Source organism: Telmatherina bonti (assembly GCF_933228915.1).
Source record: "Telmatherina bonti genome assembly, chromosome: 5".
Taxonomy (NCBI): Eukaryota; Metazoa; Chordata; class Actinopteri; order Atheriniformes; family Telmatherinidae; genus Telmatherina; species Telmatherina bonti.
In genome coordinates, this window is record NC_136623.1 from 18,584,014 (window position 1) to 18,603,139 (window position 19,126).

The window sequence follows — 19,126 nt, forward strand, 5'->3', positions numbered from 1 at the left end:
ACTGTATATACAAGAGTGTGGGCGTTGATTTACAGCTGAAACTGAACTTCCTTTGAGACTACATGACACACTTTTCAGTCAACAGTTCCCTCTTCTATTTCCAAGTCTTAAAACATTTCAGTGTTCAGACTTAAGATATTTATTTCTGCTAGTGCAAGATGACAGACGTATACTTTGAGTGTTGCTTCTAGAAAAATCGGCTAAGCTTGCATGGTTAAAAATGGTCTAAATGGAGAGGTTGAAGACATAGACTTGTGACAGCATTAACATGGTGAGAAACTGCAATTCATCTGTTGTTACTCTATAAAAAGGGCATTACGCAAAGGGGAAGGAAAAGAGTTTCTGTACCGTGCACAGAGACTGTACATCACATGTGTTTTAAAACTTGCCTGGATAACAGACACGGCAGACAAGACACTTTTCCAGATGGTTTGGCAAGGCTGTGTAGGTCCCCTTTTTACAGTCATCACACTTTGTCTGATGTGTTGCATTACATTTCATTTGTACATACTTTCCTGATGAGAGAAGGAGGGGGAAAGCTGATATATACTAAAGTATTTGATGCCAGGTAATAAAAGATGGTGTTGCTGAGTAATCCAGCACATTGCAAAAGGTAAACAAAGAGAAAAAAAGTGGATAAAACTTGAAGATGTATACTAACCTGCAGGACATTGATCACAGGGTATCCCATCTCTGTTCATTTTGCGGGACATTCAGTTAGATTCCACCTGTGTGTAAAAAAAGGTTCAGCCTTCAGTTTTCTTCTGCAATCTTCAACCAAACTCGGTTGCTCACACTCTCATCTCAACTCTTCTTCTTGTGTCTGATAATGTTTTACCTACTTGTCATGTAATTTCTAATCCTACACGATGGAAACCCCCATTAACTCTCATCTGCTGTTTCTGCCCTTCGTTTCTTTGTCCCCGTGTCTCTCCCTGCTTCCTTCCTGGTGTTGTGCCAGACACATCACCCCTACGTAAATTGTGTCCCCTGACGCGGGAGCGCGCACTCGTTGCGTCGAACGTTAGTTTGTTCCTTGTGCTGTATTTCACCATGTAAACTTAAGATAAACAGCGTGCTTGTTGCTCATGTTGTTGTTTGATAGTTGTTGTTCTGCCAACGAGGTTCTGCTAAGTTTTTCTCAGCTCTTAGCGCGATATATTTATTGGATTTTTGTTTTCGTGTGACAATATTCATTTTAAAAACTCGACAAAACCCACATAAAACACTAAAACTTTTAACTTGTAACATAAAGCTTTCCCAACGCCACATTATAGCCTCCTGTGTTTGGCTAAGATTTAAAAGCCTTTTGTTTTTTTCATCATACAAGTCCCAGGAAGTGGCTGCATCTCAATGTACGGACAGTCTGCCATTTGCTCTCTATTTAAAGCTTTTATTTTGTATGCAGAGTTCAATCAGAACTTTTTCCCCCAATCCCTTAACCTTAAATAATTGTGTAGTTTTACATTTTTAGTCAGCGTATGTTTTAATAGGCTCTTGGTTCTTTTGTTATTAGGGCAACTTGCATATGTTTCCTTCCTTTTCTTTTCACACAGCATAAAAAGGGCAGTGTGTTGTTATGTATTGCTTAAAATATAAAGCCAGGATCAATTCACACCACTTTTTATTTGTAAAATAAATTTGCCTTAAATATATTCACATGTCACATTATTTTTCAACATGGAAATATGACCAAAAGGCTCAGTATTGTGCTGTAACTGCTCAGAGCAAAGCTCCATCATGAGATATTTCCTCCCTCTACAACACCCCTTCCTTCCACTCCATCTCCATTGTTTTCAATCAACCTTTGTCCCACCAGTGTGGGAAAGGTGCTGAGCTAAAACTGCAAAGCTGTTTTGTAGTCTACAATTGTTTCGCTCAGCTCATCTTCCTGTCACCCCATTTGCCTACAGTGACTCCCTTTCCCTTATTATTGCAGACATACCAAAAAAAGTCTGCAAATAACTTCATAAATGCTTACAAGTGCAAAATATCAGTGAGAGAGGAAGAGGGGCAGCAGGAGGAAGATGAAAACTGAAAATAAATCAACAAGAAAAGGGGAAGAAAACTTGTCGAGGGTTTATTTGAGAAGAGATTTGATCAGATGATAATGTTCCGATTAAGGTGGGGACCGGGTTTTTTGATATGTTAATTTGTATTGGCTGTGTATGATTTTGTATCTCATGATTTCTCTCTTTTATGTCAGATTGTGCAGGAGATGGACAGAACAGTAAAGCAATGCTAAATAACAATTTTATTATTTCATTTTTAGTTGGTCTTCCTTTGACGGAACCAGCAGCTTCAGTGCAATAATTATAAAAGTTTTGGACAGTGGCGTAAGAGGAAGCTGTCTCTTATTTACTGGTATAAAACACAAATTAAATGTTTGACTATGTTGAGATCTGATGATCTCTTAGGCCATTTCAGATGTTTGCCATAGCTGCTGTGCTCTTTGTGCTAATTTTATACCTGCAGGATGTTTGGCACATTCTTCCGGCAACTTTGAATAACTTAGGGGTCTTACGTCTGACTTTGGGGTTATCCTCGTCCCAGCTATTTCCTTCTAGTTTACCTGTTCTGATATGTATTGATCCACTGACCAGTTGAAAAAGAAATAACTTGGTTGTTATATGACACGTTGCAGAACAACAGCGGTTGATGTGCCACCTCTTTGCTTTTTTTTTTTTTTTGTCACTTTTTAAAAAACATTTGTTGTGTATTTAATATTTTCCCCTGTTCCTCAGTCTCCTGCTTCTGCAGCTCCTCTGCTCAGTCGACTCACTGCTACTGGGATGGGTTGAGTCTCCTGGGTATCCCAGTGGCTATCCAGCTCACTCTAGTCTAAACTGGAGTAGGTGTGCTCCCAAGGGTCAAACCCTCTCCATCAAGCTCATCCACCTGGATATGGAAGACAGCCAAGACTGTGAAAATGATGGAATAAAGGTGAGGCCTGAAGATAAACAACAAAACTTGTACTTGAAAAGTCCATGGCAGAAACAAATCTTGTGAAATACATTGTCACGTCTTTTTTTAATCTTATGTTTATGCGCAGGTCTTCTCAAATGAAAGCCTAATTTCCATTCTGTGTGGCCAAAAGGAATATGAGGAGCTTCAGACTGCAGTAAATCCTTTTCTGTTCTCCTCTCCGGGTGGCTGCCTTAGGCTTGTGTTCCACTCTGACTACTCAAACATCAAGAGACACACTGGGTTCAAAGGGTTTTATACCATCCAAGGTGAGAATCTGAGGACACAAAATATAAAAGACTGTGCCTAAAAAATCATGAAAAATACTACAGTTCTTTTGTTTACCCATTTTATTGTCACATAATAAAGATTTTGTTTAAATATTTTCAGACAAAAGTTGGAACTAATTGCAACTATAACATATATGGAAACATTTCAGTATTTTTGTGAAGTAAGTAAATGCATAGGTTTTGGGACAAATTACCATTAAATCCAACAGGAAGATGAAACAATAGTGGAGATATTTGGCCATAATGCACAGCACCATGTTTGGTGAAAACTAAAAACAACATATAAACACAGAAACCTCACAGTGACTGTCAAGAAGGGTGGTGGAGGGGTGATGATTTGGGATTGTTTTACAGCCATCAGAATCACAAACCTGGTGTTTATTGACTCCGTACACTAACGTACTCTAAAGGTAAATATGAGCTCAAAAGCTAAGGCTTGTCTGTAGTTGGGCCATGCAATGGGACAATGACCCCAAGGATAGTAGCAAATCAAATGGTTAAAAAGAGAAAAAAATCCTTATTTTGCTATGGTCTGATCAAAGTTTAAATCTCAACCTGAAATGCTGACGTTCACTTGAAAGAGCTGTGTATAAACAAAGCTGTGTATTATATATATATATATATATATATATATATATATATATATATATATATATATATATATATATATATATATATATATATATGTACATATACACATACATATATACACACATATATATACACACATATACACTTATATATATATATATATATATATATATATATATATATATATATATATATATATATATATATATATATAAAGACAAAGTGTGGCAAAAGAAAAACTTTTTTTTTGTCATAAATAGTGAGGTTTTTAAAATTTTTGTTTGGCCCAACTTTTGCCCATTTAACTTGAATTAATTTCCTCCATTAGACTTTGATGAGTGTCAGGATGACCAGAGCTCTGAATGCACCCACTTCTGTCACAACTTCATCGGTGGATACCGCTGCTCCTGTCGCCATGGCTACCACCTCGCTGAAGACAAACAGACTTGCACTGGTAAAAAAAATCAAAACATCTCTATTGCACAGAAAAACAAGCTGCTGCCAGTCCACGTGAGACAGAAGGAAAAGTCGAGGAAGAAGAAACAAGACTGAAACTTGAACTGAAAATGGACGAATCAGCGGGAAAGGGAACTGATGTTGTAATACTTAGTATCATGTTGATTAAACTTTTATTAACTTTGACTTTAACTGTAATATTTTATCTCTAATACAGTGAGTTGTACAGAAGATCTTTCGGGGTTGACCAGAGGTGAAATATCCAGTACCTCCTGGCCTGCCGCCTACGCAGAAAACTCCAACTGTCAGTACACCCTTTCTGTGGAGGAGGACCTTCAGCTGGAGCTGCACTTCTCTGAGGTTTTTGATGTGGAACAGAGCTCTGACGGTCAATGCATAGATTTACTGTCGGTAAGAGAGAGTGAGATCACACTACTCAGATATTTCATAAAGGTAGAGTTTTATTTTCTTAAGCTTCAATCTTCTCATTACAAAATAAAAAAATAAAGATAAAAAAAAGAAGAAGGTCAAACAGAAGTGTTGAAATGTTGTATTGTCCCACTAGTAAGCATCCTCTATCATTTTAAACCTACAGTAAGTACATTTAATATGTTTTTGCTAATCTACTAAAGAAATCTCTAATGTCATATAAAAAACATATTCTTGAAAGTCATATGAATTTAGCCCTGCGATGGACTGGCGACCTGTCCAGAGTGTACCTTGCCTCTTCGCAAAGACTGCTGGGATAGGCTTCAGCTCCACCGCGACCCTTAGTCGGACTAAGCGGTTTTGTCACGTTGGCGACGTGGGGGGTGAAGGTGTGAACCCAAATGCAGGGATGACGGCACAGGGATGCAGGTTTTTTTGACTGATTTAATCTAACATAGGGATCCAGGACTAACTAACACAAACAAAATGATCCAGCAAAGAAAACCAACAAGTGAGGACTATAAATACACTGAACCAAACAAGACACAGATGACACAGATGAACTAACTGAACACAGGTGAAACTAATGAACATAGAACCTAGAAACCAGAGAACTAAACAAGGCAAAACTACAAACCAAAACAGGAAACCAGAACTAAGGAGAAACACAAAACACCACATCATGACAGGTTTGGATACTGAATGAAAGGATGATATAAATTTATTCTTAATATAAAATGCAAACAGAAAACTTTTGCCATTAATAACACTTTCAATATTTTTTATTATCTTTGCACACATGAGACAACTGTTTGCTTTTCTTCATTTTATTTATTTATTTATTTATTTGACAAGTATATATCATTAATCATGTCACACACTACAGCATTTAAGCCAAGTCTAATTCTCAATGCTTGTCTCAGTTAGGCTTTTACACAAACCCAGATGAAAGTAATTCTACACAATACATTACAATGCAAAAAAACAAAAAAGAACAAAAAAGAAAGTTGAACTATAGAGATCCAGAAACCTGTTTCCTTAATAGAAAGCTAATATTCTTGTTGTCAGCTTTTTTTTTCGGTTGTTCTAAAGTTTGATGTGTTTTTTCAGGTTTCTTTAACTCACATTTCTTGCAAATTAGCAACAACAATTTCCACCTGGATTTTCTTGTATCTTAGCTTAATTCATTGTACTTTATTTTCTCCAAAGTTGCAACATACCCCATACCAAGAACTAGAGTCAAAGCTAACTGGAAACTGAAAGGAAGTGAAAACAACCAGTGGCAGTGGTGAATGAGGCTTTCAAATGACCTGAAAGATTAAATCCTTCTCCCTCAGTCAATCTATCATTGCGTCCTGGACAAGACACTTAACCCTCCTCGCTTCCACTGTTGGTGTTTGAATGTGAATGAAGAATAACTGGTGTGTATTGGCTGCTATGTTTCTATCAGTGTGGTTAACCAATTAGCTTACAATCACCAAGTATGAATGAGGATTGAATCAGTAGAGCATAATATCGGGCGTGTGAAGTCACTGCAAGTAGAAAATTCTTTACAGGAACAGCTGGTGGAACATCTAGAGATAATGACAATAAAAAAAACCAAAGAAAAACTGCAAAACAAACTATTAGACACTTAACAGTGTATGCCAGAAATGAGCCAACAAAGTAAAACAAGAATTTAAAAACACTAACTACAAGTCCAGTGGAAGGTGGAAGACCACAACAAACTTGTCCTAAATGTTTAATTGTGTCATACATCTTTCCCTTGTTGACTGTTTAATTCATGTGAAGGCCACATGATGACAAGCCACTACAGATTGTTTCTTTGGTTTCATGGATTTCGCTGGAATGCTGCCTCAACAGCATTTGCAGTAAAACAAACATATTTATTCTTCCATAAGATGGGGGTAATTTCTGTTTTGTCTGCACAATGATGTAGTTAGCAAGGTTCTAGGTTTTACTCTCAGCTGGGAACTTTCTTTGTAGAAGATGTGTGTCCCTCCAAAGACTGTCTGGGTTTTCGTTGGGCACTCCAGCTTCTGCCACTGGCTCCAAAACACACATGCTAGGTTTTCTGATGATTCTAAATTATATAGAATCATCAAATCAAATAGACTGTAGGCAAGATGGTCTGTCATGAACAGATGAGCTGTCCAGGGTAAACAACCTATAGCTTGAGGACAAATAGACTACAGACCTCAACCCTGAACAGGATCAAAAATAGAAATGGGATAGATGATCCCATACCTAACAATTTACTTACAGCAATGACATGTTAGGGTATTCTATTAAGGAATAAGACTTATGTAAACTTATATTAAAATGTTTCAATGAAGATTAAGCTTCCAAATTGTATGTACATGTACAGAACTCAAAAGTTGAAACACAATTTAGTTAACACCAAAATAATTTCCTAAAGTATTCTGTCACATTTTTATCCATCTCAGAACAATTCTAAAGACACAAATCATTAAATGCATGGAACACATTTGGATTTATATGGTAATTAAATGGAGTGGGAATAGAGCTGTTGAAGAGTTTTGATATATGCTGTGTACTTGCTGGTGGATGCTTCATCACTCCTCATCTCAAATTAGTTTAAATGGGTTCAGTTCGGTGATTTCCTGATATACCTGAGATCTGTACTTCAAAGCTGGTCTTTCTCTTATCGCGGTAACTTTGGAGTTAACTCGGGGTTTTCTGTACTATGACTGGTTCATTTCTGACTGATTAACTCATCATGGTAACTTAATCTGAACAGCTAACCTACTACAGAGTAGGTAAAGCTCTTGATGAAAGGTTAATGAGTATAAAAGCATTGCTTCCTGGCCAATCAGGTGTGTGGATTAGAAGAATTCCACTTAGGAGATTTAGGGTTTTTAGGGTCAGATGCATCCTTTTGATGAATAAACTAGAAAAGCACTCAGAGACCGCAAACCTCTGCCAAGGCCTTTAAAAAGTTCCTGGATCCAAACAGTGATCCGGATCACCACCAAAATTAAATCAGTTCTTCCTTTTCACATTTCCAACAAGTCCTGAAAATTTCATGGAAATCCATCCATAGCTTTTTGAGTTATGTTTCACACAGACAGACAGACAAACAAACAGATATACGCCGGCAAAAACATAACCTCCTTAGCGGAGGTAATAAGGCCTTGTCACTGATCAGTTTTAAGTATGAATTTGTTATTTTCTTTACTAATTCCAGTGTCTGTATAGCTTCCCTAGGGTTGCATTTTAAATAGTGAATTTCAGAATAATGGTCCCAAACTTGTGCAGTAATGGTGAGAAATTAATATTCCTATGAAAAAATGCCATCACTAGGAAGTGCTGAGTCTCAAATGAACTCAATAGAAAATATAAAAGAAAAGTGTATAATTTGTCAGGGGAACTGTACTGATTGCTGCCATCTGGGGAAGACCTGTTTCACCACACCATCACACCTCTGCCATCATGCTTCACAGTGATAACCACAAATACAGTTACCATCCGGTTACCATTCTTGCATCTTACAAAGTTATGACAGCTAAACTTAGTGGAAGTCAGATCAAAGTCCAGAAGCAGTTCTCTTCTTACTCTGAACCAATTTACCTGGAATCGCTTCATGATGAGAGGACTTTTCCTTAATTTCCTTTGAACTACAGATAACAAGGTTATTTTCTGTAACCAAGTGACTGCATGGCGCTGTCATCAGTATGCAAAGCAGTCATCAAAGCTGTGTGCATTTGAGGAAGATCATTTTTTCTTTGTTAACAGTTTTTTTCGCCACATATCATTTCTCCCAATTCAGCTTTGTTCCACATAGTAGAAAATTGTAAATAATAAAGAGGAACACACGGAACAATGAAGTATAACATCAATGTTTTATCAAGATCTCTAGAAACACACTTTTGTTGACATTATCTGTTTGCATTGTTTTGTTTTTTTTGCAATATTTATTGATTTGTTTATTTTCTTTTTTTTTTTAACAGATTGTGACTCCCTCTGGGACTCTGGGGCCATTCTGCGGCCAAACCCCTCCTCCATCCCCCCTTCTCACTCATTCAAATCACATCCACATTCGTTTCATCTCTGATGGCTTTGGTACCAACAAAGGCTTCAGTCTCCAATTCAAAACCAGAGGTACTGCAGCGTCCATCTCACACTGATGAAAAAAGTTTTAAAGTAATTTGCTGGAAATGATCATAACTGTTCCTCCCGTATGTAAACTGCAGACAATGTCTGTGGACCAGTGGTGACCTCCCACTCCACTGTGACTCCTCAGAAGCAAGAATATCATCGTGGCCACACAGTGACAGTGACCTGTGATGTTGGTTATGTTGTATATACTGTGAGTGCACAAAAACAGAACTATATCTTTACACTTGATGGAGATATTAAACCTCTATGACGTTAACTAAGTTTTCTTTTTGCAAAGTAGGAGGGTACACTGGACCTATCATTACAGTATGAAACGACTTGCCAAAGTACAGGCATGTGGACTCCCAAATACCCCTGTGAACGTGAGTATCACTATTGCACCTACAGTTCTTTATGTAAAGTTTTTGTACCTCTTGTTTAATGTACTCTGTGTTATGTCTTATATCTATAGTTGTGGATTGTGGTTTGCCTCTAATGAGAGGCGACAGCATCCTTCAGGTGGACTCACCTGGACAAAAAACTCTGTATAACAACACAATCCAGTTTAACTGCAATTCAGAGTACTACTCTTTGAAAGGAGACGGTAATGAAATCAATCTTGCATTCATCTGCTGTCTGGTTTGAAATGAACGTGTCTCATAAATGTGCTTTCTTTAATCTTTCAGACACATACATATGCAATGCCAGCGGTGTATGGGTATCAGTGAGTGGCAAGGTAGAGATGCCAAAATGCGTTGAAGGTGGGATGCAAAATTATTTAAATTCTATCATGTCTTTTCTTTAAAACTCACTTTAGAAATCTGACTTGACTGATAACCTTTGTGTTTTTCAGTGTGTGGTACACCTTCAAATGAGATTTCAAGTTTAGGCAGAATTTTGGGAGGTGTACCTGCAAAACTGGGAGAAATACCATGGCAACTTCTTATTAAATCTCCAAACAGAGGTGGAGCATCCCTCATAAATGATCGATGGGCTGTCACAGCAGCTCATGTAGTGGATGGGGTTGAAGAAACCTCCTTGGAACTCTTTGGTGGACTGGTGGACGGAGCAGACTCTATGCAACCCGGCAGACTTGTCATCAGGAGCAGCAGGATCATTATACATCCTGCCTATAAAAAGGGTATTGCCAGCAATGCACAGACAAATTTTGACAATGATATTGCTCTCGTGAAGTTCTCCTCCAGAGTGAACCTTGGCGTAAACCTGCTTCCTATTTGTTTACCAGAGGTAAACAGTGATGTGTTGGAAAATGAGCTAGGTACGGTGTCAGGCATGGGGATGACCGACAACAACAACCAGTTACGAATGAAATCACGCTACTTGAAATATGCCCACATCACAGTATTATCCCTCGCTGCATGTAGGAACACACCTACCTTTTCAGAAAACCAAGCCATGACTTTTACTGATAACATGTTCTGTGCTGGAGCATCAGGGAAGGACAGTTGCAGTGGGGACAGTGGAGGTCCTTTTTTTACGCCTATGTTGTCTGCAGGTGCAAGCCCTTATTATCTGACAGGTATTGTCTCCTGGGGACCTCCCTGTAAGAAGGAGTCCATTAATAGTCACACTAACAAGGGTTATTACACCAAGGTGGCAAATTATGTGGACTGGATTAGAGACACAGTTGAGAAAGAAGAATCTTAAAAACAGATGAGCTTAGAAATGCTTCGCTAATAAAAAAAGATTTCTAAATTCTGTCAGGACTAATTTGGATTTCTGTAATGACTAAGTGTAAGAATCAAAAATTCTTGTAATCAAATGTGCAAACATTTATAACCAATGTTCTGTACATTAATATTGACCGATATGTGTAATCTATGTATATGTGTGTATGATGTCCTGTTCTTCGCTGCAACCCATGCCTGCAAACTGAATTGGCCTTATAGGATAAATAAAGCTTTCTGAATCTGAATTTAAATCTAAAAGATTTTTTTGCTAGTTGCAAGTTGTTGCTTCGCATCATATGCTGGATGGATTTTGCCTGTTACCACAGGAAGAACAGCAGCAGTAATTGATACAGCAAATGGAGATTCATATAACTAATAACTAATTAACAATCAATTCCAGCAACTTACATCTTTTACAACAGTCATGTAATCTGTTGCCATAATAGAGACCTTTTAGATCAATCAGATCACAAACCACCATATTCACAAACAGCTTCTACCCCTGGGCCATGAGAACTGCCAACCAAAAATATTAAATTTCCTTCACTAAAACCTTGATGCATTTTAACGGAACTTAACTAGTGTTAATTTCCATTATATAGTCTCCCCCCCCCCCACTTATTTATTTTAGTCTCATGCACACTCTCAGATAAGCACCTTCATTTCATTGTACATTGTTGTGTAATGACAAAAAATTCTATTCTATTCTATTCTATTCTATTCTATTCTATTCTATTCTGTTCTATTCTATTCCATCACAGTATCACTTAAGTATCACAAATTGAATAAAACAAATACAGACTGTTCATACTATACTTTTCAAAGGTTGAAATTGGAAAAAATGAAAATTAAAGTAAAAAAACAGTAAATAAACAACCATATTAGAATGAAAAACTTTGCGTACCCAGCACCATTCAATCCACTTGGACATTTTCAGACAGCAACAAATAAATTATGTGGTTTATTCTAAAGTCTTTATCAGCCAGTCTGTGATAAACAAATTCCCTGATCTATGATGGATCCTCTACTGAAACTGCTGGAGCCCTTCTGGATCGGCCGCCTTTCAACTATAAAAATGTGCTCAAAATAAGCAGCACAGAATGCGACCAGAAGGTAAACATCTCCCTCCTGTGGTAGGACGAAGGTAGTAAAGAATGAAACATGATTAAAAACGTTTTTGAAAAGCAATTGCAGAATTCTTCTTATATTCTATAACAATGTAGTAACTTAATTCAATTTTAGTTTCTGTGTAACAAGATATTCATATTTTTGTATTTGATTCTTTTATTTTTCTGCAAATAAAAAAGTTTAAAAAAAAAAACATTGTGTCGCTTTGCCAAAATAAACAACACATTAACGCAATAAGTTGCTAAACACTGGAGACGACAGCCTTGTAGCATTAATGTTTCACTTGTTGTCAGACTTTTGATCCAACACTGGCTCATCAGTTCGATCAGGGACATGTTAAATCACAGGATGTGGCGGATCTCTCTCATCTGGTAAGTTTAGTGGACATTTTGAAACCTATTTTTATATGAAACTGTTTTTAATATGATTTTCTGTCGTAAATCTTTTTTTTTTTTTTTACAGTTTTGAGCTATTAAACAGATGGTCTGCACACAGCAGAGCTAAGCACAGGCTCATAAGTTAACTATGATTTATGTGTCACAACATTATGTATAACATCTCAGTAATGTTTTGTGGTTTCCAGAGTTGTGGTGATTGTGTCACTTTATTTGCTTTTCTTTGTTTACATCAACTTTGGACCAGCATTTGAGATGGTCATGGAGTGATAAACAGATCAAATTTTCTCTTTCTTTTTTTACATGACACTCCAGGTTTCTTTGTGTGTTGGTGTCTGAATGCGTCCCGCTGTCTGACTCAGACCCTCCCATGCATGGCGAGATCCAGTCTCCTCAGTATCCACGGCCGTATCCCCCCAACTTACTGGAACAGTGGGACCTGAGTGTACCTGAGGGCTTCCAGATTCAACTCACCTTCACACACCTGGACATTGAAACATCTGGAGGCTGCTATCACGACTCACTCACAGTCAGACCCATATTTTAACACATATATATTGATACCAGAGCAACAGTTTGTTCTTGCACGTTCACTAACAACCTTAAGATGCATCATGTCAGAAATGGTGGTTTCATTGTTAATACTCGACCTACTAAGTTTGTACTAAGTTTCAGAATTGCTGAGCTTAGCATGTTCAGTTTTGCCTATAATGCAGCACAGCTGAGCATTGTTCAGAATCAACACAACCACCTCACCATTACTTTATATTTGCTAAATTTGAACATATAAACATTTCATCGAGTGGTGACCATCTGACACTTTCATTTTTCCATTTTATAAACCTGTTTAATGTCAATCAGGTGATATTCAAATGGGGGACTTTCTTGAAGTGATGGGATGGTGATATTAACAAGAATAAGAAACAACCCAAACTTTTCAGTCGAAATTATCAATTATTTTTTTTGCATGTGAGGTTTAATGGCAGGTTGATATATGTTTGTGTGATCTTCCAGGTTCTTCACAATGAAAAGGTCCTTGGGAAGTTCTGCGGGAATGAGAACTCTGCTGATGGGCATCACCCAGGCTACGAACCCATCTTGTCTCCAGGCAACAACCTGACCCTTATATTCCAGACAGATGATGGCAACCCAGAGCGCCACCAGACTGTGGGCTTTTCTGCTCATTACCAGGCAATAGGTTCCTTTTTTTCTGCACTCAGCTCTTCTTTCATGTCACTACTCCACTATTGACCCATCTCCTACTAAGTCTGTGACACTGTCATCATCAGACATAGACGAATGTTCTGCACCAGAACCTCGAGATGGCTCAGGTCCACTCTGCTCACAGATCTGCTTCAACACACTTGGTTCATATCTCTGTGCTTGTCACCATGGTTACGAGCTTCGCTCAGACCAGCGCACCTGCACATGTGAGTTTGATGCTGATACATGATTGAAGTGTTGTCATGCTGATGCTGGGACAAACTATCTGTTCTTCACTTCTTTGTTCCAACCCACTAGGAGAGTTTGCCCAGAGTTTTTAATAATATGCAGTTGAGTATCTGAATGATGAGTCTTTTTTTTTCTACCTGTCCAGTATCCTGTGGTGGTGGCATATTTAATGAGCAAGAAGGACAACTGTTCAGTCCCGGCTACCCTAATCCCCCATCTCACGCTCTGTCCTGTCAGTACACAATTTCTGTGGAATCTGGCTTCACAGTGTTTCTTAACTTTTCTGACAACTTCCACATCGAGAGTGTGGACACAGAGGACGGTCCAAACTGTTTCTATCATTGGCTGGAGGTAATTTTGAGCAATTCAAACAACAAAAAAAATATACAAAAGAGGAGAGATTTAAAGAACATATTGCTGTAATGTACACAAACTATGCAATATTCTTGTTTGAAAGGTGACCATCGAAGGCAAAAAGCCCAGTAAGCTATGTGGCGAAATAAGCCCAGGACTCATAGCTACAAACTCAAACACTGTCAGGCTCAACTACCATATTGATGACCATGGACTGAGCAGAGGCTGGAGCCTGGACTACAGCACACACAGTGAGAGTCGAATTATACACTAATGAGAATATAAACTTAAAGTGAATGTAAAATATTGACACTTGTTTGGTTGTTTATGTTGTTTCCAGGGGTGTCATGTCCAGATCCTGGTAATGTAGCTAATGGCAGGGTCACTCCTTCCTTGACTGAATATTTATATAAAGATTACATCTATGTGCGGTGTGACCAAGGATACAAGCTGATGATGGTTATATTAAACTTTATCTTTCTTGGCATGATGATTAATTAATACTGTTCAGTGGCGGCAATAGAAGCATAACATTATGTTGTTATGTTTTTCTTTCAGGAAGGTCAGGAGATCAAGAGTTTCTCCACTATGTGCCAAAATAATGGACAGTGGCATCTCCCTCTACCAGAATGCCACAGTACGTACATGTTTATGTAAAGCAGTATTAAAATTATTTGACATTTTAACACTGCTTTTCTGACTTTTTTATGCTATTTTGCAGTAATTGATTGTGGAGAACCTAAACCTTTGCTGAATGGAGGAGTCACCTTCCTGTCTGGCTTTCAGAATCAGTATCTTTCTGTTGTTCAGTATCACTGTAATGAACCGTTTTATTCTCTATTGGGTGAAGTAAATGGTAAGATATTAACACACAGTATCATCTGATGTATAGTTTTGGGGATTTTCTGCTATTCTTACACTTGTTACATTAACTGAGAGTTATTTTCATCAGTGCTGCATTTTCATTGAAGTCTCTTTTAAAAATCCTTTAAAACCTTCAGTGCTGCTGTTTAGCTAATAAAAAATTCTTAATTTGTTGCAAATAACACTTTTAATTTGAATATAATCTCGCTTGCTACTTTTGCCTCTTCAATATGTTTTACAGTTAGTTTCACATGTGAAGCAGATAGAAAATGGAGATCCAACAATGATGTTATTATCCACCCGACATGCCTGCCAGGTAAGACTTCTTGTCTTGCAAACCTATTCAACTGAATAGGCTTATGTAGGGTGGGTATATATCAAATATTTATTTTGGGTAGGTAAATGTAAAATGAGTCTTTACCAATAGTTAGAACTAGTGTTAAGAAGATAGATGTGTGTGTGTGTGGGGGGGGGTCATTCAAGGGTATGATCCTGAACTAGGTTTAACCATGGGTAACAGGAAGTAAAGGCATTTTTTTAAGTGAGGGTATCAAAAGAGGCCCCGTGTGATGGCCAATTCCAGAGTCTTGGGTTAAAACCAGTGAAACACTTGGGAGAATTATGCATCACCAGTAGCAGGCAGGGCAGGTGATATAAGAGTTAAGTACACTGAGGTTTGCAACCAATATTTAATGTCCTTTGAAAGCTTCATGCAATAATTTTATTGGGAGGATTAATTAATTTATTTAATAATCCTCCCATGAATTTATTTAAGATTATTGAATTGAACTTTATAAAGACATACAGAAGTGTTAAAAAATGTTAAAAGGTAAGCATTACTCTTGTGGCAGTTATTTGGTATTCTAGGGAGCTGGTCAAAAATACAAGTCTTAAACTTGGTATTGTGTTGTTATTTCAGCAACACTATCTACATATCATTTGTTCTCTTAATGATGAAGATTAAATTGGACATGTATATCCTTATAATCTATCCAGTTTGTGGCCAGCCGACAGAACACATCTCAGATTTTCATAGGATCATTGGAGGCAAAGATGCTCCTGAACATACCATCCCTTGGCAAGTGATGCTGAGCGCAGATGGAGGGCGAGGAGGAGGCATGGTCATAGCAGACCACTGGATTATGACTGCAGCTCATGTGATTGTAAAAAACGGGATAAAAGTTTCAAATCAATCTCTATCAGTAAGTATTTGTAGTTATCTGTATACCAAGGAGCTCTGCATTTTTACAGATTTATTTCTTTTTCTGATGATGACTCGCAGATTTACATGGGACATACAGACGTTGACAAACTGAAAGAGTTCCCTGTGAAAGCTGCTGCAACTCATGTTCACCCCGAATACAACAATTATGATGGGCTCCATTTTGACAATGATATTGCCTTGATCAAACTGCATGAACCAATAACATTCAACGCATCCGTCATGCCAGTTTGTTTGCCAGCAAAGAATGCCACACATTACACTGGCATGATGGGGTGAGGAAACCATTATACCATTTTATACTTACATCTGCTTTGTTTTTGTTTTGTAATTTACATCACATGGAGATGATGTACATAATCTGTTTGCTACTTTTCCAAAGCTTGTGAATATCTCCCACTTTTTAAAGAGAAAACAGCCTTTTTCGTAGACATTCTGTAGCTTTTCTTTCTTTTTTTCCAGGCTGGTGTCAGGGTTTGGCATTACGCAAGATGATACAAGGCGTTTCTTAACCAATAAACTGAAGTATGCGGAGATTCCACTGGTGGATCAGGGGACATGTAGTAATTCATTCACTTTGTTTAAGAGTGAAAAAAGAAAATTACCAAACCTGACAAATAACATGTTTTGTGCTGGGTTTCCTGAAGGTAAGAAGGACTCTTGTCAAGGTGACAGTGGAGGCCCCTTAACTGTGTATGAAAACAACCGATTCTGGGTTGCTGGGATTGTCAGCTGGGGGGATAAATGTGGAGAAGCGGGTGCATACGGAGTTTATGCCAGAGTCAGTAACTATCTGGACTGGATCAACAAGATCATGCAGGAGAACTAAAAATAACAGTGATAAAACACAGTATGATATGAAGATTAACTAAATGAAAAAAAAAATCTATGAAAAATGCTTTAAAAGGGCCTGTAGCTCAAGGGGAAGGGCAGATGTCTTTCAACTGGAACATTGGGCGATCAACTCCAGGCTTTCCCTGACTAGATGCCAAAGAGTCCTGGGGCAAGACGATGTGCCTATTGGGGTATGAGTGTGTGTGAATGTGACAAGTAGTGTAAAGTGCTTTGAGAGGGTGGCATGACCGGAAAAGTGCTTTATAAGTCAATTTACCATTACTTTTCACAAAATGCAACAATAAATGTGTATTTCCTACATGCCAGTTAGTCTTCTCAACACTGACATGTTAAAAGAAACCCTCAGATGATTGTAAGAAACTGTGTTGTCTTTAAATATCTGCAAATCCTTGCCCATCATGGTTGAATAAAGTGGTTTAATTAATGTAATAAAAACTTCAAATCTGTAATATCTACATTATTATCTACTGTAACAAGATACTATGTGATTTTTTTTTGTTTAGCAGAAATCAAACTCTTGTTATTCTGTTACTGTTTGTAACAGTAGTTTGATCTCTACTGACACAACAGTTCTGTTAGTTGTATTCAGGTTTTGCCAAAACAAACATAAAGCTAGTACAGATTGAAGTCCAGAGCACAAAACGACTCACAGTCTCAGCAACACTAATGGTCCACTTGACGCTGCTTCAGGTATGAAAAGTGTAATACAAATAAAATTTGATTTGCTTAGATTAAAGATTTCTTATCCACATGCTGCATGTGCAGACCTCTCAGAGATGTTTTTTCATGATATTTGTTGTCATCGTGTGGCAGAGACAAAATTTAATAACAACCCATACTAAGACAAACACTGAAGAAACATAACGAAAGATGCCATGTCTTATATATGTGGGAGAAAACTGATGAGAAGCAGATGGAGTGAGTTAACAATCAAACCAGTTGAGCTAATCAACAGGAAATTAATAGAATGTAACACAGGATAGGGAGAGGAGACCCTACAAAATAAAACATGAAAGGAAATATAAAATGACAAGACTGAAGAACCAAACCAAAACCCACAGGCCTTAACAGATTATAAAGCTTGCTATGAGAGATCAGCATCTAATTACACAATGATGTTTCTGCTGAAACATCTAACAGCTGTTGACATAACACCAACAACTAGCAGTTGTGTAGGGCTGGCTCACAGAGCATCCTTCATACTGTGCACATTTAAAGAAAGAAAACCACTGAGACACTGAATTCCAAGTTGCCCCCGATGTGCCTTTCTGGGTAGGAGTGTATGTTCTCACTCTGATCTGTAAGTTGCTTTGGATAAAAGCATCTACTAAATGACTGTAGAATAGAATAGAATAGAATAGAATAGAATAGAACAGAAACCCTGACTGAGTTACGCCAGCTTTTTGTTGCATGCTGGGATGGATGGATGGATGGTTTGGTGGACAATTTTGTCTGAAACAACAGGTCAAACAAGAAACAGATCAACAAATTAAAATGAATTAAAAACATCTGAACTGTATTTCAGCATATAGTGGTTAGATAGATAGATAGATAGATAGATAGATAGATAGATAGATAGATAGATAGATAGATAGATAGATAGATAGATAGATAGATAGATAGATAGATAGATAGATAGATAGATAGATAGATAGATTCATCATCTGGGGGGAACTTCAGGATATGTAATATGTAGGATTTGCATATGTAACAAACAAACATTTACCGGTAATTACTAGAAGCTATTCAAGGTAAACATTATGAAAATTAAGACTACACAGTCTATTTATTAACTGACAGAGCTTCCCTTTCTTCAGGTTGATGTTTATTTCTGAGGCAGGTGACGTGAGAAGATTGTTTGGAGGTAAAAAGGCTTCTGGCCACCGGCTTGAGGAATGATATTAAAAAAAAGGTTTTAATTATAAAAGGTTGATTCATACAATAAGGTGGTTAAAGATCCAGACCTTACAAGGTGGAAGTGGTTTGAAGAGAATTAAAGGCGGTGTAAACCTGTAGCGTAGGGTAACAGGTCGTGTGATGCAGTGATGGGTGTGGCAACACCAGGTGAGATTATGGAAGAGAACTTATTTTACACCTGTATGAAACCTCAATCACAATTTTGGCTGAGTAGATATTATTTTTACATATGAAGTTAAAATTTCTAGCAGTGCAGACAATCAAAAGTTAAGAATTCGACGTGATAGTTTGTTGAGCTAGTATCAACATTGGATTTGAAAATCCTATAGTTGCGGGGTGAGCGGGGTTTCTAGGTATCCCTTAGTTAGGCTGTCATAGGCTTAGACTGCTGAGGGACAT

General features: G+C 37.7%; 2 protein-coding genes and 1 long non-coding RNA gene across 3 annotated transcripts; 2 read left to right on the forward strand and 1 right to left on the reverse strand.

The window, feature by feature from the left end:
* Positions 1–395: 395 nt before the first annotated feature.
* Positions 396–926, reverse strand: LOC306756596. The gene is made up of 3 exons (XR_013771324.1): positions 843–926; positions 662–728; positions 396–515 (listed from the first exon to the last, which is right to left on the reverse strand). It is a non-coding gene; the product is annotated as an uncharacterized lncRNA (long non-coding RNA).
* A 1,074-nt stretch (positions 927–2,000) lies between these two features.
* c1s.2 (complement component 1, s subcomponent .2) lies at positions 2,001–10,747 on the forward strand. Its single transcript, XM_079240629.1, has 11 exons — positions 2,001–2,124; positions 2,745–2,943; positions 3,053–3,233; positions 4,174–4,299; positions 4,519–4,712; positions 8,702–8,852; positions 8,945–9,060; positions 9,151–9,232; positions 9,322–9,453; positions 9,536–9,610; positions 9,703–10,747. Exons 1-11 carry the CDS (start codon positions 2,105–2,107, stop codon positions 10,515–10,517), a joined length of 2,091 nt encoding a protein of 696 aa, XP_079096755.1. The 5' UTR covers positions 2,001–2,104; the 3' UTR covers positions 10,518–10,747.
* Positions 10,748–12,016: 1,269 nt separating this feature from the next.
* c1r (complement component 1, r subcomponent) lies at positions 12,017–16,784 on the forward strand (the record flags this gene model as incomplete). Its single annotated transcript, XM_079241059.1, has 13 exons — positions 12,017–12,039; positions 12,379–12,592; positions 13,078–13,261; positions 13,353–13,493; positions 13,661–13,866; positions 13,973–14,120; positions 14,210–14,328; positions 14,428–14,506; positions 14,591–14,725; positions 14,975–15,049; positions 15,730–15,935; positions 16,016–16,230; positions 16,418–16,784. 13 exons carry the CDS (start codon positions 12,017–12,019, stop codon positions 16,782–16,784), a joined length of 2,112 nt encoding a protein of 703 aa, XP_079097185.1.
* Positions 16,785–19,126: the final 2,342 nt, after the last annotated feature.